The 26139-nt window shown below is 35.0% G+C and overlaps 2 protein-coding genes across 7 annotated transcripts in view; both read left to right on the forward strand.

Moving 5' to 3' along the window:
- LOC133292387 (putative acyl-activating enzyme 19) overlaps nt 1–17652 on the forward strand; it is a 32751-nt gene extending 15099 nt beyond the window's left edge. For 2 of the 5 annotated variants that reach the window (XM_061490789.1, XM_061490796.1), the window contains 12 exons: nt 5805–6457; nt 7269–7344; nt 7435–7521; nt 8232–8275; nt 9906–10014; nt 10111–10170; nt 11369–11450; nt 11562–11626; nt 11720–11779; nt 12137–12181; nt 13087–13196; nt 17305–17652. In XM_061490789.1, the coding sequence (XP_061346773.1) occupies nt 5805–6457; nt 7269–7344; nt 7435–7521; nt 8232–8275; nt 9906–10014; nt 10111–10170; nt 11369–11450; nt 11562–11626; nt 11720–11779; nt 12137–12181; nt 13087–13196; nt 17305–17536 (1623 nt within the window). In that variant the 3' untranslated portion in view covers nt 17537–17652. Of the gene's footprint in view, nt 1–5804; nt 6458–7268; nt 7345–7434; nt 7522–8231; nt 8276–9905; nt 10015–10110; nt 10171–11368; nt 11451–11561; nt 11627–11719; nt 11780–12136; nt 12182–13086; nt 13197–14180; nt 14238–14315; nt 14738–17304 lie in introns of those variants that run through there. The other 3 variants (XR_009748915.1, XM_061490804.1, XM_061490810.1) reach the window with 3 other exon arrangements.
- A 1370-nt stretch (nt 17653–19022) lies between these two features.
- On the forward strand, nt 19023–21531 carry LOC133293131 (probable phosphopantothenoylcysteine decarboxylase). 2 transcript variants are annotated; one of them, XM_061491670.1, is made up of 4 exons: nt 19023–19089; nt 19265–19365; nt 20202–20533; nt 20835–21531. In XM_061491670.1, the coding sequence occupies exons 1-4, from the start codon at nt 19049–19051 to the stop codon at nt 21123–21125; spliced, it is 765 nt and encodes a 254-aa protein (XP_061347654.1). In that variant the 5' UTR covers nt 19023–19048; the 3' UTR covers nt 21126–21531. The 2 variants fall into 2 exon arrangements, with proteins under 2 accessions (XP_061347654.1, XP_061347658.1); XM_061491674.1 differs by lacking the exon at nt 19023–19089 and having other exon boundaries at nt 19183–19365; nt 20166–20533; nt 20835–21528.
- The last annotated feature ends 4608 nt before the right edge of the window (nt 21532–26139 follow it).

Here is a 26139-nt window from a genome sequence, read left to right on the forward strand (position 1 = left end):
AGAGATGAGACTCCTGCTCACCATTGTTCCTGCCCGACGACGACGTCTTCTTTGACTCCGGTCGTCGCTCCCTGTGTGCGTTGCGTGCCTTCTCCACGTGCTCCATCCGCAGCTTCGCCGTTGTGCCTTCGCCTTCGCCGGTTGCTGTTCTGTCTCAATCTCTTCTGCGCTGCCTTTGTTTTGTTGCGTTTCATTTCTGCCTTTGTTTACCTTCCGTTTTACATTTTATTTTCGTTTTTGCCCCTGTTATGTTTTATTTGACGAACCAAATTAGTTTTTTTTTTCTCGTTTTATTTCTTTTTGCCTCTGTTTTATTTACCTTCTCTGTTATTCTCAAATTTGTTTTATTTGATAAACCAAATTTGTTTTTTTTTTGCCTCTGTTATGTTTCGTTTTACATTTACTGCATGGGATAAACCAAATTGTGGTTAATTTTTTATTTATTTTATGAATTTGAATGTTGTATTATTTTAGAAAATGTCTTCAAGTGGTATTAATAGTACTACTGCATGTATTATTGAAGAAAAGTAGAAGTGTTTTGTCTGAATAACACTTTCTTGATTCATTGAGAGACCCAATGGGTCCTTTTTATATTGAGTACATCCAACTACCTCAACTACTTTAATAAATATACAACCACCAACTACATAAATATACAACTACCAACTAAATATACAACTACCAACTGCATCAATAAATACTATCTAGAATATTCTACATATTCTACACTCCCCCTCAAGTTGGGAGATATATATTGATCATTCCCAACTTGCTGATCAAATTCTCAAAGGTCGGCTTAAGTAATCCTTTGGTGAGGATATCCGCCGTCTGTTCCTTGGTAGGTATATATGTCAAGCATACACTACCGTCTTCTAATTTCTCTTTGATAAAGTGATGATCAACTTCCACATGTTTTGTTCTGTCATGATGAACAGGATTTTGAGCAATGCTGACAGCAGCCTTATTATCACAATATAATCTGATAGGTAGGGAATAAGAGATCTTCAACTCCTCGAGAAGCCTTCGTAACCAAATTCCTTCACAAATACCATGAGCTAGAGCCTGAAATTCCGCTTCTGCACTGCTTCTTGCAACAATAGTTTGTTTCTTACTTCTCCAGGTCACAAGGTTTCCCCAGACATAAGTACAATATCCTGAAGTAGATCTTCGGTCCATTGCAGAGCCAGCCCAGTCTGCATCTGTATAGATTTCAATCATCCTGTTGTGCCCCTTTTTAAAGAAAATTCCTCGACCAGGGGTATTTTTGAGGTATTTGAGAATTCTATAAACAGCACTAAGGTGTTTTTCCTTAGGAGAATGCATGAATTGGCTAACCATGCTCACAACAAAAGCAATATCAGGACGAGTGTGAGACAAATAGATTAATTTCCCCACTAGTCTCTGGTACTGCTCCCTATCAACATCTTCCCCGTCCTTAACTCCCATCTTGATATTAGCTTCAATTGGAGTCTCTGCCGGCTTGCACCCGAGCATACCTGTTTCTTGCAACAGGTCTAGAATGTATTTTTTCTGAGTTAAAGAAATTCCTTCCTTATTCCGAGCAATTTCCATGCCAAGGAAATATTTGAGAGATCCAAGATCTTTTAGTTCAAACTGGTAAGCTAAACATTTTTTCAAAGAGGTTATCTCCTCGCTATCATTACCAGTGACAATTATGTCATCAACATAAACGATCAGAATAGCAATTCTTCCTTTGTCGGAGTGTTTAAAAAATAAAGTGTGATCAGTTTGAGCTTGGGTGAACCCTCTTCCCTTAACAGCTTGAGTAAATTTCCCAAACCATTCTCTGGGAGATTGTTTAAGTCCATAGAGAGACTTCTGCAACTTGCACACAGAACCATCCCCTTTTTCAAAACCAGGAGGTGGATCCATGTAAACTTCCTCATGGAGATCACCATTCAAGAAGGCATTCTTAACATCTAACTGTTGCAATGGCCAATCAAGGTTGGCGGCAAGAGATAGCAGAACGCGGATAGTGTTAAGTTTGGCAACAGGAGCAAATGTCTCCTGATAATCTATCCCATGAGTCTGAGTAAATCCCTTAGCAACTAATCTGGCCGTATACCTATTGATGCTAGTGTCTGCATTGAATTTTATTGTGAACACCCACTTGCAACCAACAGTTTTCTTTCCTTTACGTAATGTCACAAACTCCCATGTTCCATTTTTTGTAAGTGCATCAATTTCTTCTAATACTGCATTCCTCCATTTTGGGTCGTCAAGTGCTTCTTGGATATTTTTGGGTATCTTGGTACTATCTAACATAGTGTTGAAAGCACGAAAACCTGGAGACAACTTTTCATATGAGATATAATGGGAAATAGGATGAGCAGTGCAAGATCTAGTACCTTTCCGAAGAGCAATAGGCATATCAACGTTGGTTGTACTAGTACATTCAAGTGGGTTGCTGGAACAAGGACTCGAGTCAGGGTCCTGGCAGTCTAGAGTATCTTCATGTGTTTTGCGCCTGCTGTAAAATTTTCTCCATTTACCAAGAGGATCACAAGGAGGATCATTAGATTCAGGTATAGTTGCTCCCCCTGTTTCCTTCCCAATAACTCCACCTGTTTCCAAAGGCCAAGGTAAGACAGCAGCATCATTTGGTTTCCCAGGCTTATCTTCATCCATACCAATACCAATAGACTCCCCCTGAAGATAAGTCGGGGAAAAAAAGGATTGTGTCTCATAAAAGGTAACATCCATGGAAACAAAAACCTTACGGAGAGAAGGTGAGTAACACTTATAACCTTTTTGATTAGGGGAATATCCTATGAAGACACATCTGATGGATTTAGGGTCATGTTTGGACCTTTGATGTGGAGGAATATGCACAAAAACCACACAGCCAAATATTTTGGGAGGAAGAGAAGAAAGAGCACTGAAAGAGGGAAAAGATTTAGTAAGACAGGATAAAGGAGAATGAAAATTTAGTACCCGAGAAGGCATCCGATTAATGAGATAACAGGCTGTCAAGACGGCTTCCCCCCACAGATATTTAGGGACATGCATCGTGAATAAAAGAGCTCGAACAACTTCAATTAGATGTCTATTTTTCCTTTCAGCCACCTCATTTTGTTGAGGGGTGTTAGGACAAGAACTTTGATGAATAATTCCATGCTGGTTTAGGTAATCTCCAAGAACTGAATTAAAATATTCAGTACCATTGTCTGTTCGTAGAATTTTGATAGAAGTCTGAAATTGAGTTTGAATCATAGCATGAAAGTTTTTAAAAGTGGATGCTGCCTCAGACTTATCCTTTAAGAGATATACCCAACATACCTTAGAATGATCATCAATGAAAGTAATAAACCAACGAGCACCCGAGACATTTTTTTCACGAGCAGGTCCCCAAATATCACTATGAATCAATGTAAAGGGAGAAGATTCATGATATTTCTTAGGAGAATAAGTGACACGAGAATGCTTTGCAAGCTGACAAATATCACAAAGAAGGGAACTTGGCTTTTTATTGATAAATAAGTTCGGCAATAACTTCTGGAGATAAACAAAATTTGGGTGTCCCAACCTACGATGCCATAACAAAACATCATTACAGTCATCTGATAAACATAGAGAGTGGTTCGAAAAAATCCTCTTTTCACAATGAACATCTGTAAAATAGTAGAGCCCTTCTTCCTCTCTAGCACTGCCAATCATCATCCCCGAGTCCTGTTCTTGAAAGATACAAGCATTTGCAGAGAACTTAGCAACACAATGCAACTCAGCAGTAAGTTTGCTAATAGAGATGAGATTACAAGTAAGAGAGGGAACATGAAGTACTGAGTTCAAAATAATATGCTCAGAAAGTTTAATGGATCCCTTTCCCGCAATAGTGGAGAAATTCCCATCAGCTGTTCTTATTCGTGACGGGTGATAGTAAGGGGTATAGAAGAAAAATAAGGTTGCATTACCTGTCATGTGATCAGAGGCCCCTGAATCAAGGATCCAACGATTACTACGTTCAACATGGAATGCCATACCTTTTTGAGCAACATGACTAGTTGCCTCAGTAGGTTGAGACATCAATTTCTGAAAAGATGAATTTTCAAAATTTTCAGCGTCCATGGTTTTCTAACAACAGGTACCCAGAAAAAAGTTCCTCCAAATACGATTTTGACCCTCAAAACAGGAAGAGGGTTGCTCGCCAAAATCAATGAATGAGAGCAATCTTGGCTACAGTGAAACAGTAATTGCTACAGTAATGAACAGTACTGCTACAGTAATGAACAGTACTGCTACGGGTCTTCTGTGGGCTGGCTCAGAATCTTGTTCTGAACCTAATGGTGGCCTTGGTTTCGTGGTTGGAGGTGTCTAGGTAAGGATTCTAGCTTGGGCAGTGGCTAAAACGAGAAAAAAAGGAATAGGAAAATGACTTAAAAATAAATCAGAACAGGGAAGAGATTGGAATAGAACCAGCTCTGATACCATGAAGAAAAGTAGAAGTGTTTTGTCTGAATAACACTTTCTTGATTCATTGAGAGACCCAATGGGTCCTTTTTATATTGAGTACATCCAACTACCTCAACTACTTTAATAAATATACAACCACCAACTACATAAATATACAACTACCAACTAAATATACAACTACCAACTGCATCAATAAATACTATCTAGAATATTCTACATATTCTACAATTATATTATTTTATGTGCATATAAATATAATTTGTATCCCATGTTACGATTCTACAATCCATGTTATGATTATGCGATTTACGATTTTGGTTCACCCTTCTGAGTTTGCGTTGAATCTCGAGTTTGACAACCTTGCTGCAAACTCATGAGAAAGAAAACACATGAGAATGTACAACCTGCACTTGCAAGTTTCCTGTTGCACCACTTAAAAAGAGAAGAGGTGGCGATAGATTAGAGTGAAGGTAGCAGCAGCTCTCTTCTTGCTGTAGTTTAATTTGATTTGGAATGAGCTGACACTAGGCTATTGTTAGAAATAAAAAATCATTTTTCAGCTTGCACCTAACGATTCATAGTCTTTGGTTACCTCTCCCTGCCCCCTCCCTCCCAACACCAGAAAAAAGAAGCTTTAGGGTTGATTCAATTATTGACACGGTATCAAAGGCCTCAATGATCAATAAGTTAGGAGTCCGACCTTTACTGCTCCATTCTTCTTAATTAGTCGAATTTTCAGCACAAGGTATTGATGGGTTTGTATTTTGTCCATGCTTAAATCCCAAAAGGTTTCTTCGTGAGGCAGTGTGTCAGACATAAAAACCATTCTCTGGGCATGCACCTTATTCCTTAAGCTTTTAGGATAGTGGCTTTCTTTGCGTTATTTCTTTTCAGAAGGACAAGTTTATAAGTCAGCTTGTTCAGATCTTTTCAAGCATGTTCATTTTTTAAATGCACATCAATGACTGCTTGTTTTCCTTTGTCTATAGGCTTTCTTGTTTTGGATGATTCCTTATTCTCCTCCTTGTTGTACTTCACTCTTCTCTCTTTAATAAAATTTATTTTTACATAAAAAATTAGAAAAATTGGTGGCTGCTCTGAATATGTCTTTCCTTTGTGTGATCTGTGATGCATTTACAAATAATGAATATATTTATGAACCTATAATATAATGAGAGACATTTATTGCTTCTATATATTCCATTTGTGTGTGTCTACTGTCTATGCAACTTGTTTACTCCTAAACTGTTTATATAAGTTGTGTCCACTCAAGGTATGTTTCCTTCTGGAAATTTCCAGTCCATTAAAAATACTTACTGGAGAATATCTTTTCTGCAAAAATAAAGATTTTTATTTGATAATTGGTTTAACAGGCCTTTCATGATGCTTTGATGGTCGAAAAGGTTTGCAATGATGATGATTTCTTTATAATGGGTGGTAACTCTCTTTCTGCTGCACATGTTGCTTACAATTTGGGGATTGACTTAAGATTTCTTTACTACTATCCAAGTCCTTTTAAGCTTTGTATGGCTCTTCTCCAGAAAAGAGGATCATGCCCTTTGCACAACAGGTTCGATAATTGTTTGGAATCAAATACAGACAGACAAAATAACCAATTTTCTTCCAATCGTACTGAATATTCTATTCCTCTTGAGTCAAGATTGATTTCCAAAGGTAATGATGATGATAATTCTTTTACATCTAAGCGCTTAAAGAGCGGTTCTGCAGATGTTACATCGGAGGGTGATGAAACATTCCCATGGTATTCCCCTTCAATATTCTTATCATCTTCATTTAGCCGATGCAACAAGGTGTTGTATAAAGGGCAGCATGCAGTAATTGATACAAACCAAATACCTTGGACTGCAAATGTTCCAAGAGGTAGCAGAGGTCATATGAAAGACTTTTGGAAAGTTTACATGGAATCTTGTGTTGATGCTTCACCAGTGCTTGTGTTTAAAGGCTCAGAGATTTATTTGTTCATTGGATCTCACTCACATAAATTTCTCTGCATAAATGCCAGAAGGTAAAAACAAATTGTTATTTATCTAAAGGTTTTAATCCATTGCTTTGGTATTATTGATCTAAAACTAATCAAAATTGTGTTTGAATGCATATTCATTTTATAGTTTAAACTTTAATCTCCAGGTTCTGATGTAAACTTGCAATAATTGCAACAACTCATTTTATTAGTCTTGTATTCACCATTAGTGCACTAGGGATCATGATTATTCCTTGTACTCTTGAAACTTTCTTAGTACAGATTGATGTATGATAAGAATCACAGATAAACATCTGTACAATCTTGATGACCTAGCTTTTGTTAAAAGCATCAAGATGGTATATAATTTTTTTACCAGAAAAAACAAGGAAACTATTTGGTAAATTACTCAATCATATTCATCTGTTTCTCAAGCTGTTAAAATATTCTGAAGGATTGGAGAATTTAACTGTTCTCTCTAAAATTTAATTTGCATAATATGGCTGAGTTATTCTTAAAATGGACATGAATAGACGTCTCTGTCCATTTTGCATCATTCCAATAGTCTAAAATTACTTCAGTGTTTGAGTTGTAGTTACATTTTATATTGCCATGTCCTTCAGTTGTTGTCATATCTATTTGTTATGTAGCTGATAAACAGGAACTTTGGGTTTTGTTTTATGGTTGTTACCAAACCGTTCCTAGACATGTTCTGTGGGGTTAATAATGTAAATCCCTTCAACCACGACACTGGTATTCTCTATTGATGCTAGAACTGTCAAGAGAATTTTTGAATAATTTGGTTTCTAATTTCTATTCTAGCGCTACTAAAACTGCTACTTAATAATTGGTTTAGTGGTTCTGTCCAGTGGGAGATCAAACTAGAAGGACGCATTGAATGTACAGCAGCAATTGTTTCTAATTTTTCTCAGGTTGGCTTTCATTTTAATGCATTAAGTTACTCTAGTGCGATAAGATTATATGATTCTATACATTTGTTCTAACAACTGGCATTTCTGTAGGTGGTTGTTGGATGCTATATGGGAAAAATATATTTTCTTGATTTTTCAAATGGACACATCTGTTGGAGTTTTCAAACATCTGGGGAGGTATGTATCTACTTTTAATGCTGTATCAAACTGCTATCCTTTCTTATTTGAGGTTTTCTGGTGTCTTCCTGAAAACTTTAGGTTTTCTTTAGCCATGGTTTTTTTATTACCACACAGACCCTGTGAAGGGATGTAGTGATTGCTGAAGGATCTGCAAAAATAAACTTAGCAAATGAACTCAACAAAAGAAGAGGAGAAAGGCAACAGGTTATAGATACATACATAGATTGATTGATCAAAGGAGATAGATATATAGAGAAAGAGATTCTGTGAAAAATTGTCAAACCAGAATGCTCTCTTTTCTTGTCTTTTCTTTCTTATTTTCTTTTTTGGCCTGATGTTCTTGTAGAGGATCTGGTGGGCCTGTGCTATTAAAATTAAAAAGATAAGCTCATTGAAATAAACTAAAATATAGATTTTTTTAATTCTTTTATTGAGAAAAGCACATCCACAGTAATATGTACTTCAGTCCATTTGAAATTAGCGTTAACAAAATTTCTTTGGAGAAAAGTTACTTGCACTTGAAGATAATTACATCTCATATACCTGTCATACCATCTTCACTACCTATTTTTATTCACCTCATTTATGTGACTCGATTATAGTTCCACTCCCCCCCCCCCCCCCCCCTTCTTCTTTCTTTCTTTCTCTTTCCCTCCTCTTTTTTTTTTTTTTCGCTGTCAATTTCTAATTGTTTTAAACTCGTGAAGGTAAAATCACAGCCAATTGTGGACAAATGCAGGCAATTGATCTGGTAATTTTTTTATGCTTCTCTTTCAAATATTGTTGAGTGATCACACATACTTTTTATGAAAGTATTTTCATATCATAATTTTCATGGATGTGTTACTTTGTCGTGCATATTTAATCATTTAACGGTTTGCGTTATAGTAAGTATAAGTCAAATCAGAAACTTTTCTTTATAAAAAATGGCATCTAAATTGTTGAGATATATAGTCCTACATTGGTTGTATGTGCAACTAATGTGGAGTTTCTAAGGTCTTGGGCACTCTCACCCTTTGAGCTAGCTTTTGGGGTGGTGTATCCCAAGGTTCTTTACATGGTATCAGAGCCTCGCCGTCCCCCACTTTCTCTTGTGGAGTTTCTTAGCACAGGTAGGCTGGGCCTGTTGCATTGTCCACGCTTCAAGCCCAATGGGCTCTCGTGTGAGGGGGCGTGTTGAGATATATAGTCCCACATTGGTTGTATGTGCAACTAATGTGGAGTTTATAAGGTTTTGGGCACTCCCACCCTTTGAGCTAGCTTTTGAGGTGGTGTATCCCAAGGTTCTTTACATAAATCTCCATTCTACATAGGACCCTTGCAGGTAGGATGAATGTGTAAGATTGTTCCTTTACAGGACTGCTGCTTTGTGCGAGTCAATCTTTGAAATAGTTATCTTTGGCATTTGGTATAGTTAAGAAGAATAGAAGAGAAGAGACTTCTGGAATGGTTATAGCTTGACATATTTGTTTTACTTTGACCTCTGCTCAGTTTTATTAGGTGAAGCTACATTAATGGTTTTTATACTTCTCTAACACGTCCCATCACATAAGAGTTCACCGGACTTGAAGGGTGGACAATGCATATGCTCACCTACCTGTGCTAAGAAACTCCACAAAACTTAATTAATTATTAACTAAATGGGGGGCGGTGAGGATCGAACCCGTGACACCGAGGCTCTGATACCATGTAAAGAATCAATTCAACCCAAAAGAGTTGAATTGGTTCTTTACATGGTATCAGAGCCAATGGTGAGATTGGCCGGTTTGTGGTGATCGGGGGAAAGATGTGGGCCTAAGACTCACACTTGAGGGGGAGATGTTGAGGAATCTAAATGTAAATGATTGAATGTAGTCCTACATTGGTTGAAAAAGGACTAAGTGAGCATCATATAAGTGGAAGGACCCATGTACCTAATACATTAAGGTTTTGGGTTTGATTGTGATGTTCCAAGCCCACTTAATGTTACTGTTCACTTGGTCCATGGTTGGCGGTCTTCCCCCGCCATAAGCTCTCCCTGCAGGCCCAACATGTGGTATCAGAACCTCAGTATCACGGGTTCGATTCTCACCGCCCCCGTTTAATTAATAAAAAAAATTAAGTATTGTGGAGTTTGTTAAGCACAGGTAAATGGACCTGTGCATTGTCCACCCTTCAAACCCCGTGAGGGGGCGTGTTAGATATATATAAAACCATTAAAGAGACATTCACTTAACAGCTTAAGCTTTTGGGTTGAATTGGTTCTTTATATAGATAATAGAATCAGATTATTCACAGCAAACCATAGCATATCAGGGTTTTCTCTCAATGTTAAATAGGTATGTTACATGTACCTTATTGAAAACTAAGAACGTTTTCCGCATGCTTTAATAATTATACAGGTGCGGCTCACATGATCATAACTTATATGCTCTTGATTACAAAAATCATTGCTGTGTCTATAAGCTACCCTGTGGAGGCAGTATATATGGCTCACCTGCAATTGATGAGGTGCATTTTCTCTTCTAAATAACATAATAATTATATATTGGTTAGTTAAAAGATTACTACTGAGTTCTTATTCTCTTGTACTAATTTTTCGTGTAGGTTCGTGGCTCGCTTTATGTGGCCTCTACTGGTGGTCGTATAACAGCTGTATCAATATCGGTATGTTGAATTCATAATTCTATTAATATAAATGCAAAAGTGTTTGTTTCTTTTAGTGGAGGGCTTCAATTCTGTATTGATATAAAGTGCCCCGTTTACAGATACCCAAATGAGCCTCTGGATTTAGTTTCTTGTGGAAATCTTCTATTTGAAATGTCAACTTCTTCCCCCTAGATTCAAACTGACAATTATGTTTATCAAACTCCATTAACTATGATATTTAATGTTTATCAAACTGACAATTGTTAAAGATCCATAAGAGGAAAGAACACAAAAAAGAAAAAGAAAAAAGAATAGAATTAAATAATACAAATTGAAGAAAAGCAAGGAGTTTTTCATGACCAGAGCGTTACATGGGGAGAGTAGGGGGGGATCAACTAAATGTATGATGACTGTGGAATAAACATGTTTGAAATTGTAAAAGAGGTCTGGATAATGAATTGTATTATAATAATGAGAGGTTACAATATATATAGACACCACATGTATGTTAAATAAGTAAAAAGATCACTCCTCATAAAGAAGAAATAAAAAACTGATTCTAAACTGATTTTAATAGATTCTAGAAAGGAATTAGGAATTTGACAATGTCTCTAATATACGGACAGTAATTTTTCTGATTTTCTGCAAAACAGTTAAACTAACTGTTAACCTTTGGACTGACATCTAGATAAACAGTTAATGAATTCGGAATTAGGCATTTGTTGCTGTGCCAGTGTTCGCAACTTGAGTTATTTCGTCGACTTTGATTTGTAGGCAATCTGGTATAAATAAGCACATGTTTGGGTTTGCTTGGTTTTGTACGTGAAACTGCGTTTCAACCAAAAGCTCTAGTAATGTAATAAGAATAAAATGGTAAATCCCGGTGCACAAGGCTCCCCAACTTGCGAGGGTAGGGATGAGGGTCAATTGTATGTAGTTTTACCCTTATATATTTGCAAAGAGACTATTTCCGAGACTCAAACCTAGGACTTTTCAGTTACAAGAAGCAACCTTATCGCTGCTCCAAGGTTCACCTTCTATGGACACAAAATTATAAAAAGGAAAAAAAGAAATGATCGAAGTTGCTTAGCATTGCCCTAGATAATAATACTTCGATTTAACATTAGATGCATTAATCCGTTACTCTTGCTGAATGTTTTTCAAGTCAATTTAGCTATTGGTCCAAGTCAGAATGAAAAATTCCTTTGCTGAACAGGCTTCTCCCTTTAATATATTGTGGCTCCACGAGTTAGAAGTCCCTGTGTTTGGTTCTCTGGCTGTCACCCAAAATGGAACAGGTATGAAATTGTTCACTTTGCCTTTTATGTTATATGTCTTTCTGATTACTTACGCCTTGTGTAAATTTTTCTCCTTATACCAGTATACTTTTTTTTTCCTGTTCGTTGCAGTAATATGTTGCTTGGTAGATGGCCATGTGCTTGCATTGGATCCGAATGGATCCATTGTTTGGAAAGTACGAAGTTTAAACCTCATCATGGTTGCAATTCTAAATTATGTTCCCTGATGGAAGTAATTTTAACCTGCCTTGTTGATGATTTTTGCTCAGAAAACAACTGATGGTCCAATATTTGCTGGGCCATGCATACCTTCTGCTCTTCCTCATGAGGTACATCATTCTCTTCATGGATTTTGCAAAGCTGATTCTTAATTATTATTTTTTCTTTTTAAATGAAATCAATCCTTTCCACTTACCTTGTCACATTCTTTTGCCAAGATCAATAAAAGATTGTGAAAATTGATGTTGGTTTCTGTTTAGGATATACCTTGGTAATAACAAATATGGAAAGTGCTTTGGGTTCACTTAATTAGTTACTTGTAGTGCAACCAAATTAAAGGTTACTTTTGTCTTTGTGAAGTCTCGGTATTAGTATAAAATATTGGGTCGACCTATGTATTACAATCTTTTTAAATAATTAGTGAAAGATTTCTTTATATCAGTAATTTTTTGTTTATGCCACCTTAGGTGTTTGTATGCTCCAGAAATGGAAGTGTGTACTCGTTCAAACAGGTGAGAACTGGCAGATAAACTTATTTCCTTTTTTTTCTTTAATCATCTTTTTGGTGGATTTTAATTTTTATTATATTAGATTCATGATCAGCCACTCTTTTACTTTACAATGTTTATATTCCCTGTCTTAGATCAAAGTTAATTGCTGGATCTAAGTCTTTGTTTATATGCTGCTTGAGTGCGTGGTATTGGCAGTGGTTTTTAATAGCTTTAGCGTTTTCTCTGATGTGTTTTCTTAATAGCTTTAGCATTACATATTATTATGGCGTGTATTTTCAATAAACAAGATCAGATTGGAGACAACACGGCTTGAAATCTTTTATTGCTAATGAGTAATGACTATTCTACGTTCCACTCCCACCTTTCTCTCTTCTTCAAGTAAGTTCATATCCATCTGTTGTTGGCAATTGCTGACAGAGTCACTTGATGTGTTCCTACCTAACTAGTTCTAATATGAAGCTTGTTAATTGACATGTATCAGTTCTTGTCCTGCAAAAGTATATATATTCACTATGCCTTTGAATATGTACCAGGGATACCATTAAAAATCTATTGTAAATTGATGATGCCTTAAATCTGACAGCTTACAAAATGAATTTTTCAGTGTGAATTTGACAAACATCTATTCTATGTTCCAGCACTTTAAAACATGCACAAGATTGTCCTTAAATGTAACTAATTTGAATGTTAGCTTACTTATTTTTAATAATATTAGGTGAACTTCGTGGAAGTTTTCTTTTTTAACCCTTGAAATATTTTCTGTATTAATTAAATACCAAACTTGATGAATTCATTGTGAAAGATCAACTATTGTTAAATCGTTGTCCCATGTAAGAATGTGCAGTGCCCAAAATGATTAGTTTGGCTTGATATTTGGTTTGTTCCATATGTTGGATTAACACCAGGAGAAGGGGGATCTACTTTGGAAATACAACGTTGGAGATCCAATTACTGCATCTGCTTATGTTGATGAGCACTTGCAGCTGGATTCTGATGACTCCCATTCTTCAGACAGGTTAACCTCGTTGGTTGGTTGATTTTTTTTAAGGGAAAACTTCAATTACCCCCCTGTTAAGTTTGCTCATAATCACTTACCCCCTTCTCCAAAAATTTTAATCATTTACACCCTCATCTAAATTTTTTTATCACTTACCCCCTTATTTTCATTTTCCATCCAAAACTAAAGTTAACTCTGTTAACTTTTTAAAAAAATACCACAAGTACCCTTATAATAAAAAAAACACTCAATGTGAGTGTTTTCTGCGTGCACAAAGTCGCTGGTTTTGCATTTTCTGTTGCTATTGAAACACTTAATAGTGAATACAAAAAAAAAAGAAAAACAAGACAGTTGACATGATATTTAAGGTGAAATTGTTGTAGTCTATAATCTATCAACAACTCACGTATAGTGCTTGTAAGAGTAAATTTGGATAATAAAATGGCACCACAAGACAGAAGGTAGAGCATGTTGACATGATTTCTAATGGCCAAAACCACAAAAGGATAACATTTTTAATAACAATTGAATCTCCAGAGCATGAAAATATAGATTCTGAAATGGTAGAGCATGTTCTGCATCAAGTCTCTTCAAAAAATCTCCATATAGATGTAATACACATTCACATTCTGTTAAACTACTATACTGCTTGGAAATATCCACAATACAATACTGCAGCTTCAAAAAATATGGACAGCAAGCAGCATAAAAAAATCTCCTTTCGAGCATATTAACCTCAAAAAAAAAAAAATCTAGACAACAACCACAATCTTCAAATCAATGAATCTTCATTAGGTGCTAAGGGGACTGATATGTTTTCCTCCTCTTGTAGCCATCTATCAATCCAAGAGACCATTCAATTAAGAACACATAAATAACAAATTATAATTAAATAGGAAAAAGTCATTACCTTTTGCCTATTCGTAGAAGGTTGAGATATTGATTGTGATTGCTCATTTTGACATCGAGCCATCCTTTGACTTGGTGTTTCTCCAATGACAGATGCCTTACAATTTCGTGCATTATGTCCCTCAGCACGACAATTTCCACATCTGATAGGTTTGTTTATTCTTGTATTCTTGTATGGGTTTCTAGGCTCATCAGCTTGTCTTCGCCTCAAAATCTTAGGTCTACCAGGTGGCCTTTTTATAACAGGTGCCGCAACAGTCGGTTCACTCTTGGCAAGATATTCATCAAGGTCAGGAAATGGTTTAATAGGAGTTGAATATACCTTCATATATGTTTCTGTTGTGAAGCAAATATCAACAAAGTCTTCAGGCACCCTTCTCCAATATCTGATTGCTGCAATACCATGGATGCAAGGTATTCCTGTTAACCTCCAAACTCTACAGCTACAACATTTTTTTTCAATATCAGTGGAGAATGACTTCCCACGGCATGTAACTTCAACAACATTTTGTGAAGAAGGACTGACAACACAATCTCTTGACATTGTTTTTAGTTTTTCAAGCCTTTCTTGGATTTTTGGTGTAATTGGACCAATGTATTGCTCCATCTTAGTCTTTCTATCATACAAACTTTTCATTAGCTTCTTCCGAATCCAATCAATCATTGAAATTATAGGCAATTCCCTCGCTTGTACAATGCGAGAATTGAAAGATTCACTAATGCTGTTAACCAATAAATCACTTTTTGCCTTGAAACTAAAATGAGACCGAGACCATTTGTTTGGGTTTAGACGCTTCAAATAATCGTGAGCTTTCCCATCATCAACATTCTGCAGTTTCTTCATAGCAGTCTCAAAACCATTTTCAGTTGTTGCATATGCAGCTTGCCATAATAAGTCAGTGTATAATTTTCCCTTGAATTGCTTCTTATAATTGTCAAGTAAGTGGTTTAGACAATACCTATGCTCGGTGTGAGGAAGAAGGTCAGCAAATGATTGAAGTAGTCCCTGTAAAAAAAAAAAAAAAATCAACTTTAAAATAAAATAGCAAAAAAAGAAAAACAACATAAATAGTAAATAAAATAGCAAAAATAACCTTAAATTAACCTTTTGCATATCCGACATAAAGACTAAGTTCGCTGGATCAATGCCATCTAATGCATTCAAAAGTGAAGTCAAGAACCAACTCCAACTATCCTTATTTTCAGCTTCAACGACAGCTATCGCAATCGGGAACATGCCATTATTTCCATCGTGTGCTATAGCACTTAAAAGATGCCCTCCAAAATGTGTCTTCAAAAAACAACCATCAAGACCAATTAATGGCCTACAACCTGCCGTGAAACCGGCAATCATTGCATGAAAACTCACAAACAATCTTTGAAATCTAGGGAGCAATTCTTTCACAAACCCATTAATCATCACTGGAGGTTGTGGTTCAGTATGTAGCTTAACGAAACTTCCCGGATTTGTACTTAGAATAATTTCAGAATATGCACGACTAACTTCAAATTGCCGAGCATGATCCCCAAATATGGTCTTCTTTGCTTTCTTCCTTGCTCGGTACAGTCGTTGAATCCCTACATCATATCCAACATTTTTACTTACTCTATTTCTCAATCCACTCATTTCTTCCTTCGGGTTTGATCTGAAATCCTCCAATAATTTTTTTGATAAGTACTTGGAAGTAATGAGGCTATTTGTAGCTTGTCTAGGACATGTGTGGATGGGGTTCCATGTTTTAATTTGAAAAGTGCTCTCTCCACCAACCACCGAAGCATGTACTAAGAATGGACACTTTTTGGAAACCTTACAAATTGCTCTTACTCTGCTTCTTTCATTTTTCACACATGTATATTCATATCCACGAGAAATAGACCACTCCTTCAATGTATCTCGAAATTTGTAAACATCACTAAACTGCATTCCATGTGTCAATTCAATTTTACCCTCATCGGTGTCTTCATTTATAATTTCATTCATTTTGTCCTCAACCAATGCCTCACCGTCGAATATATCATCTCCAAAGTCAGCCCCATCATCAACTGCACTCCAATCCTTTCCACCATCTTCAAACTCAGCTCCATCATAGCCATCTATTGCAAACTCAGCTCCATCATAGTCATCCCCATCATCTTCAAGCACTGCTACGTCATAGTTAGCCCCATCATCTTCAAACATAGCTCCATCATAGTCAGCCCCATTATCTTCAAATACAGCTTCATCATCAAATATAGAAGGTAATGATGGAAGACCTACATCATAATCATCCATTGTAACCTGCATACCAAGAAATAGCTTCTATAGGGCTCCAAAATTAAATTCGTATTGTGTCTTTGCACCTAAATAAACAACTTTAAAAATAAATTTTCTTTTTGCCAGGTATGGCATGAATTTTCTTTTTGTCTACAAGTAAGCATTGATTAGGTTGTAGAGTGGCATGTCCTAACAGTTAGGATCTTGTGGACAGACATTGGCCTAAAATTAAATTCATATTGTGCTAATGATGGCCTACTAAATTTGTTCTCAGATTTGGAAATTTACAACAAAAATAATCAACTTTAACATTCACTACATAAAGTAAAAAAATTATCTATCCCAGTCAAAATCATCAACATCAAATTTGAGAAAGATAACGTAGGAAACAAGTCCTTTTAAATAGAACTACTATATTGGACAAAGATGGAACTTTTAAAGGTAACCAAACGCAAAAAAAAAAAAAAAAAACAAAAACAAAAAAAAAAACAAAAATCATGAAATGGGAACTTGGAACTCACGGGGCGTTGGTGTTCGTAGTTGGCAGAGAAGAAAATTGGGAACTTACATGAAATGGGAACTTGCAAGGAGCTTCGATTTAGGGTAAGTGTGTTAAAGAAGAAAATTGGAAAAAGAAAGTTTTGGAGCGAGCGAAAAATTTTGGAACCCAGACTCTGGTCTATTAGTTGTTTTCTGATTTTAAGGGTAGATGTGATATTTTTTTTAAAGTTAACAGAGTTAAGTTTACTTTTGGATGGAAAATGAAAATAGGGGGGTAAGTGATAAAAAAAATTTAGATGAGGGTGTAAATGATTAAATTTTTTGGAGAGGGGGGTAAATGATTCTGAGCAAACTTATAGGGGGGTAATTGAAGTTTTCCCTTTTTTTAATTAAAGGGGAAAATGCGTCTTATCAGCTATCAATTTCTAACCTTTTAAAAAAAATTCTTTTTTTCTTTTTTAGGTTAATTTGCATATGTTCTAGTTCTGGTGGCATACACCTTCTTCGAGTGAACGTGAATTTCTCCGAAGATGAAAATGGACGAACAACTGATGTGCAAGAATTTGCAAGGCTAAAGTTGCCGGGGGATATATTCTCTTCGCCTTTGATGATTGGTGGCCGGATTTTCGTTGGTTGTCGGGATGATTACTTGCACTGCGTTGCCCTTGAAATTCCAAAGCAACATGAAAGTTAAAGCTAATGTAGTTGAAATTTTGTTGAACTCTATTAGGATTTAGGTGGATTGATTCTGTGCTTAAGGTCTGAAATATATGAAATTCAAGGCATGTATAGGCTAACTCAAGCTAAATGTGCTCCTACTAACTTTAGGAGCTCAAATAATGAAAAAAATAATAATTGAATGAAAAGGCGTAAGATGTAGATAATGGTAAGTTATAAAAATATTTGCTATCAGATTTGATTAAGGAACAAGATTTTATCTCACGTTTAGGTTCTCTAGAAAAGATAAGGATGATTTTAACTTCTTAAATTAGTTATTAGGTGGATAATATGGTTGCCATTTTAGTTCAGAAAAAAAAAATTCTCATACTTAAGCAGACATAATAAAAAAAAAAAAAAAGAATATTTTTAATCTGAAGGATCAATTTAATACATGGACAAACATGGGTGAAAATTTTGAAAGATTTTTTAATACAATTTAGCAAATCAATTTGAAATGAATTTTTAACAGTTATTTTTAATTCCCTAACAAACATAATGTTTTAATTAGCCATTTCTCAATTACTTGGAAATAAATGTTTTCCGTAGTGATTTGGCATGCGGAGTGCTACCCCACCATCTTGTTCATTTTAAAATCCTACCAGTTTTAGTTAATATTTAAATAAAAAAAATTCTCTATCTCCAACGTATATCATTTTTAAGTGTTAACCCGGTTGTTTATAAAAAAAAAAAAAGTGTTAACCCTATTTAAGAGTGTAAATAGATTGGGTTGGATTAGATTTTAACACAAATAGACCAGGTCTCCCTAGAATACTTTAGGCCTATACTGACTTTGTTTATATTTAAAAAATAAAAAATTTAGTTTAGATCTATTTAAGCCTATTAGACATTTAATAATTAAAAAAAATTAAAATAATAATTTATTTTATTTAAAATAAATAATATTATATAGACTGACTTGTAGATTTATAAGCTCTGAAAAAGAGTTTATGGTTTGCTTTCTAAATAAATTTTTTTTGAAGCATGACTTTATCCTGTTTGGCTATATGTCATAAGTCGAGCTTAACTTGATATAGGTCGAGTCATGTACCCTTATTATTTCGGCTAGCCCATTTATTCCTCGTGTTTTAATAGAAACTGTAGGAATTAGGAGACTTTCAAATGAGGATGACACATACAATGAACTACTCTATAGTTTAAATATTAAGCAATTACATATTTAAAAAAAAAAACAGCTGTTAGAGAGAGATTTCTATAACTAATTTGAAATTTAAGATGACCATTTCAGTGCTATGAAAGCATATAATTTACAAAATCTATTGTGTCTTATATACATCTCTATTTAAGTGCACAGATATTTTTTTTAACAAATATTTTGTTTTTAGAAAAGAAAAAGATTATATTTACTACCAAATAGTTTACCACCTCTTTTATATCGTTGGATAATGGTCAGAAAAATATAATGAAAGGAGAAAAGTGAGAGAGAAAGCGGGGGAAGTGGTTGAAGAGAAAAAAAAAATTGTATCAGATGATATCCTTTGATTTAACTTCATCCGAAGAGATAGTAAAGTATACCATGTCCTTATAGAAAATATATAATAAAACTACCCATTATTATTATTTTTAAAAAAAATTAAAATTGTTGTTGTTCGTTGCTTTGTATGGGCTGAGTTGAATTGTGGGTGGGTCATGAAGCCCGAACCGGTCATTTGATTTTGACTCTCTCTGTTCTCACTTCTCACAGCACATCACAACACAAACACACGACGCATGAAAGGGCTTGCGGTGTCAGTGCCGGTGTCAGGTTGCTGCTGAGATTGTTGTGTTGTGAGGGAAGCTTACCAGGTTGATGCGACTTCCTGTTCCCTTTTTCGCTTTGAATTTTTAGTCTATTCCTGTTTGTCATGCATTGTCGTACTTTTTCTTTTTTGGTTTTTTTTTTTTTTTTAATTCCCACGACTCCGTTAATTTTTATTTTTAGTTTTCTTTTTTTGTATAAAAAATTGAATCTGTGGTGGGGTTTCCGAGATTTTGCGAACAGAAATCATGGGTTGTGTTCTTCCTTGTACATGTTTGAGAACATGTTTTGTTTAATTTAGGATTCAGTTCGAAACTTCTGTTCCTTTCCCTTCCTGGGAATCACTAGTCAAGTTAGTCCCTTTCTTTACAATATTGTCCTAAATCTTCCTTGTCTTTCTGGATTTAAATGTGTTGCTTAGTTTTTCTTCAGTAGGAATGGTCTCTATGATTGTTACAAGCAATTCTCTCTCTCTCTCTCTCTCTAAGTGATTGCGTTTTTTTTCTTGTCTGTGTATGTGCATGGTGATCACAGTATGTATGAATTTGTGATGGTAGGTTCCCTAATATGGTGGATATTGTACCTGGTAACATGTGAATACTGGGAAATATGATTATTTTTAACATATTTATTGTATGGTACAGAGATGTGGTCATTGGTCTTAAATTACCTATGGCTATGATTAGACATTATGCATTAGATGCATGTAAGGAATTTTCCCTTTTGCATTGATATAGTATACAACTTCAGTTAATTATATAATGTCCTTTAAAGGGGTTTTAGTTTACCAATTTGAAGGTTTTTAATGAGTAAGCTGAAACTCCTGTTTGAATTATGGATATTTAAGATCATTGTTGAAATCTCTGGGTGATGGCATGCTCAGAACCTGTAAGTGCAGAAGGGGAGACTATGTCAGTGGATGCTGTCCCTAGGAAGCCTCGGATTCTACTTGCTGCTAGTGGGAGCGTTGCTGCTATCAAATTTGCAAATCTTTGTCATTGTTTCTCTGAATGGGCAGAAGTAAGAGCAGTTGCCACAAGTTCATCTTTGCATTTTATTGACAGGAAATCAATTCCTAAGGATGTGATTTTATATACGGATGAGGATGAATGGTCTAGTTGGAAAAAACTAGGCGATGGCGTGCTTCACATTGAGCTTCGGAGATGGGCTGATATAATGGTCATTGCTCCATTATCGGCAAACACTCTTGCCAAGGTAATTAAATTGATAATTGTTGGCAGATTTTTTCTCATCTCCATAGTTACATGATAAAATCATGACTTATATTTCACTGCACAATAAATTAAACAGCCTGGCTTTTCTATGACTTACCTGTTTGTACAGTTTGGGCAAGTTCGCAAGATAATACATGTTCTTATGAATCATATGATGTTCAGTTTTTGTGTGTACATCTTTATATAGGGTTACTGATAAATGCATGTTTCTATTATATTTCTTAAGTAGTTGGCAATTGCCACTTTATTCCTTCTCATAATTTAAATGTATGCTGTTGTAGATTGCTCTAGGATTGTGTGACAATCTACTGACGTGTATTGTGCGAGCCTGGGACTACAGCAAGCCGATGTTTGTTGCACCAGCCATGAACACTTTTATGTGGAACAATCCTTTTACAGAGCGGCATCTCATCTCCATTGAGGATCTCGGCGTTTCTCTTATCCCACCTGTTACAAAGAGGTTAGCTTGTGGGGATTATGGCAATGGTGCTATGGCTGAACCTTCTACCATTTATTCAACTGTAAGACTCTTTTTTGAATCAAAGGCTCAGCAGGGTAATGGTGATATTTAACAATGTTAACAATCTTACAAGTATGAATTACATACTCGGAGTTATCTTGAACCCTTGATCTTATTTTGTTGCATTATAGTTTTTTGCATTTGTTTTTCCCTTACAATGTAGAGTCTGATCGTAGGTGGTGTGTATTACTATGGAGGGAATATGTTGCTATCTCCTTTATGTCTCGTAGAGTGATGCTTGTATACCTCCTTAATCATAGTATTATGTGTGTAGCCTCTTGTACTTGCTTTGGATATGTACTCATGGAGCATCATTGAATATGAAATTTTAGCAAACACGAGTTTGTTTCCCTATCTGTAAAATGACCTCAAAATACTCGAACAAATTTTTAGTTTTCCTGTTAGTATAAATGTAGGTGCTACTTAGGTCAGTGTTGTGGATCACAATTTTTCAGTGTCTCGGGGAATATATTTTCTTCTGTGAAAACTAATGTTATGCATCAGAAAGTGCTGAATGCAAGCTTGATAAATTCTAATGTTATGCTATATGTTCTGACCATTTGTAAACAATGATCAAATGGTGCTGATGAGCAATGATGGACATGTCAATTGATGAGAAGGGTGAGTTAGAGTGTATAGTAGATAACTTTAAATGCACGAAACTATAAATGGTAGAAAGTGAGAAGCTCCCACGAAATGATTTTTTTCAAAGTCAATTTTGTGCATATTAAGGTATCCCTAGCTAATTTTTTTAATAGATTATTGTACAGAGCCAGTAAAAGAATAATAAGTGCTTTATTATAGTTGTGATTGCATGTGCAATGATTTGGAGTGCAACAATTCAACCTCTTATGAAATAGGTGATCCAGTTTTGAATGAAGAAATATGAAAAGATAAAAAGAGTATTCATGGGCATTGAGAAAAAGAACCCTCGGGTGTATCACTCGAGGGAGCAAATTTACATCCCTCATCAATTGTTAATTTTTACGGCAATTTTCCCAAATCAATTAACACGATTACTTACAAAAAAAAAAATTGCATATCACCCTATAAAATAAATGAACGATATTATTTGTGAATTAACCGTTAAGAAAATTTCGGTTTTTTCAGACGTATAAGCTACCAGATTAGCAGAAAAGCTATTAAGGACATGTTAGGCCTTTTTTTATTTAAATTTTAAGAGTTGCTTTAAAGTTAGATTTAAAATTAAGAATTTCAAAAAAAAAAATATATGAGTTTCAAAATAAAGTCAAAATTATTTCCTAATTGTTATTTTTTAAGCTTAAAAGTTAAAATTCAGAACTTGTTTGACACTTTTTTTTTCAAACTAAAAGTTATTTTTAACCCAAAGTTAAAAAAAAAAAATTAAAAAATAAAGTTAAAAGTTGTGTGATAATTATGTAAAGTTATTATTAAGATTTTGAAGGGAGAGAAATGGAATGATTTGTAATTAGGGTAAATAATTAAAGTAAATAATAAAATTTATAAATAAAAATTTAGAAATGTTTACCAAAAAAAATTTAGAACAATAATAAAATTAAAAATAAATATGAAAATTTCAAAAAACATGACATATATTTTATAATAAGAGCTTTTATAAAATTATATTTAGCTAAATTTCTGATTATAATAAGAAGAAGAGAAGTCAGAATCTTCTTCTACAAACATCAAAAAAAGTAAAAAGTGCTGTTATAAGTTGGCTAGGAAAATCAAGTCAAACACCTACAGAAATGACTAATGATATGCCAAAAGCTATAAATTTAAAAAGAATATCGTTGTAAGTTGGTTGGAAAACTCAATTCAAACACCTATAAAAATTCCGCTACAAAGTAAGATTATTTATTAGGTTTCATCTTGCGGATAGGATATGATAAGAATTAATATAATAAGAGAGTTAGATAAGAATTGGAAAGAATATGAGACTATTTGTGTTTGTGGCGATCCATATAATATCATAATATGATATAAAACAAAAATATCATTTTTAATATAATTTCATATATTTTTTAAAATCGATTTTAAAATTATTTTTTTTACTAATTTACACATTAATCCTTATTTTTAAATGCTACAAAATGTTAAAAGCCAATTTTAAATAAAATATATTAATTACATAAATAACTTACAAAAAATTATATCATCAACAAATAAATTTTTAAAAATTAAGTTTTAAATTAATTATCAATATTGATTATTGATAGCTATTGATAATGGTCGCCGGTGGTGGTGGTGGCAGTTGTGGAGGCTAGTGGTAATAAGTGGTAGTGACGATGTCCTCAATAGCCAATGACAATTATGATGACTGGTGGTTGGGTGTGGCAGTGGTTAATGCTATAATGGCAAATGGGGGTGACTAGTAGGAATGGTGGTGGTGGCGGTAATGGTTGATGCCTGGTGATTATGGATGACAATGGCTTGAGTTGGTCGGGGTGGCCAATGGCAACAACAACAATGATGGAGGTGGTTGGTGCGATCGTGGCATGTGGAAGTGGTGTGACGGCGGCACCAGCAATGACTGATGACAATTGTTATGGCTGATTAATGGTGGTGGGGTTGATTGTTGGTACCTGTTGGCGTGTAAACCCTTGATTAACGTAAGTGCACGTTATCAACAAGTAATAAAGGATTATGACTCCAGATATTGTTCCCACGAAGATGATTTATGAAGTGTGATTATTTAAGTAAAGTATTAGGGAAAATAACTGATTTTTATGGTTTCTTTATAAAATAAAAGGCAAATAAACGAAAACTAATTAAACTAATGAAAACAACAAGTTAAACTAATAGATTGAAATAATGGATGTGAGGTATAGGTTAGGGTCAATTTTTCCAATAATGTGTTGACAATGATGCTATAATAATTGTAACACCTCGTGTGCACCCGGTGTATTAAACATATAAATGATAATAAGTGCAACTCAATAAATGCGAGGGCTAAAATTTCTAATTATGAACCTTATCATATTAACTCATGATTCTTTTTCAAAATCCGCCTATATGTAAATTGCAATAAATAACTAAACTGAATAACCTCATAACATAATTAAGTATCAAGTCATGGAACTACAACATGTAGACAAGACAAATCCTGATACAATAATACAACTCAGTCAGAAATAAGACAGCTTATTCAAATGTGGCATGGACAACCCCTATGTTCACCAAATAAAACAACATCGCCAAAACATGTCTCAACTACAAAAGCTATAAAATAATAACAAGGCAGAATCATATCAAAATATGGTAATAAAGAAGCATGCATAATCTCAGCTCATCTCCGACCTCCTGCCACTAGAGGTCTCAACCTCAGAGGTACCTGTACCTGAAAACGTGCCCACACGGGATGAGATCTCTAACAAGAAATCTCAGTAAGACAAGGGCTCCTCAATGATCTCTCCACTCCAAGCTCACTTACATGTGCAATATAAGTTCAAAAGGATAATAACTGTATAATGGCAAATATCCATGCAATGCAGTATATGTCTATGTCATGTGTGTACGCATCCTACTGCCAGAGAATAAAAGGTAGGAATTACGCACTTCTGCAACCCACAGTACAAGGCTCCTCCCCTATACCTCACCTACGGAGTTACCATCTCGTACGTGCCTCACATATCAAGGATTACCATCTAGTGTGGAACACCCCACATACATAACATATGACATTTGCACTCATAAAATAGCTCAACAACATATCAAATATTCTTCACATATTTTCAGAAAACACATCATGCATATAAACCATCCCTACATGAGGTACGGTGGAACCATTAATAGGTAAAATCGAGGACACGAAAACTTACCTGTCAAGCTAGTAATACCAACTAGAAGTCCACCCAAGGTAAACAAGTCACCAAACAGCACAATCACAGTCTGTTTATACCAGAAATATCATTAATATTCATAGTCTAGAAGTTCATTGCATTAGGACAACGTTTCCTTTTTCATTTAATGATCGTAGGCTTCTCTCAAAGCCATAAGCATTCAATACATTGGTTCTAACTTAGTTAATTTATTACAGAGGTTCATACTAACCAATTAAGGGTCCAGAAACCTAACTTATGCTTCTATTTGGACAAAAGACTAAAAACATGAATTTTCCAGAATATGCGGATATTCCTAGGGGACATATACATATATCAATATCCGGATATCATAGGGTCAATATCCCAAAATTCATATCCGGATATCACAGACCCAATATCTGGATATCCATATCAGGATATTTCGCGACAGAAAGCAATTTTACATTTTCGCAAAGTTATCCCTTCAAGTTTCCATTTTTAACACTTACAGACATTCAAACTACCATTTTTAAGCACATTTAAGCTAGTGATCATGTTGGTTAATTATTCTTCTCATTTAACATGCCAAGACTCAATCTTTTACATAGAAACTTAAGAACAAAGGTAGTAGTGCATACCCAATGGCTCGAAACAGAATAAAGGAAGTGTCTTGGAGCTCTCTACACCACCCCACAGCTCTGCCTCAACAAGGCCACGAATTTGGGTCACAAGCTAGGTCCTTTCCTTCACAAAATGGATTCTTAAAGCACCAAATGCAAGAAAAATGGCTTCCACTCCCTCACACCAAGAAGTCAGCCAACTAACTTCTCAAAACAGTGGCTACAACCCACAAAGATGATGTCTTTCTCCCTCACAAGGCTTCCTCTCAAGAGTTTACAAGGTGGAAGAGGAAGAATAAAAGTAAAAATGGTGTCTTTGGGGTTTTTCTTGCAAAGAAGGCTATGAAAACTATAGGAGAGTATTTTGGTCAGCCATGAAGAATGGAGAACACTATGTAGGCTTGTAAAATTTGACCTAGGGTTATGTGCATTTCCTATTTATAGGTGCACTTACTTAATCCATCGATATTAGTTCTAATAGCTCCACTATTTATGTTACTCCCAAACTTCATATTCTTAATCTAGACATTTTTTCAAGAATTATCATATTTTTATTATAATTTTTCAGAACACTTCTCCAGTACGCATTTTATATCGCGAAGCAAAACCGATATCTGCACTTTTAATCAGAAAAGCGACTTTAAACATTATTTGACTTTCT

This window comes from Gastrolobium bilobum, unplaced genomic scaffold, assembly GCF_033153095.1.
Source record: "Gastrolobium bilobum isolate Gb01-03AN ecotype WA unplaced genomic scaffold, APGP_CSIRO_Gbil_v1 utg909, whole genome shotgun sequence".
NCBI lineage: Eukaryota > Viridiplantae > Streptophyta > Magnoliopsida > Fabales > Fabaceae > Gastrolobium > Gastrolobium bilobum.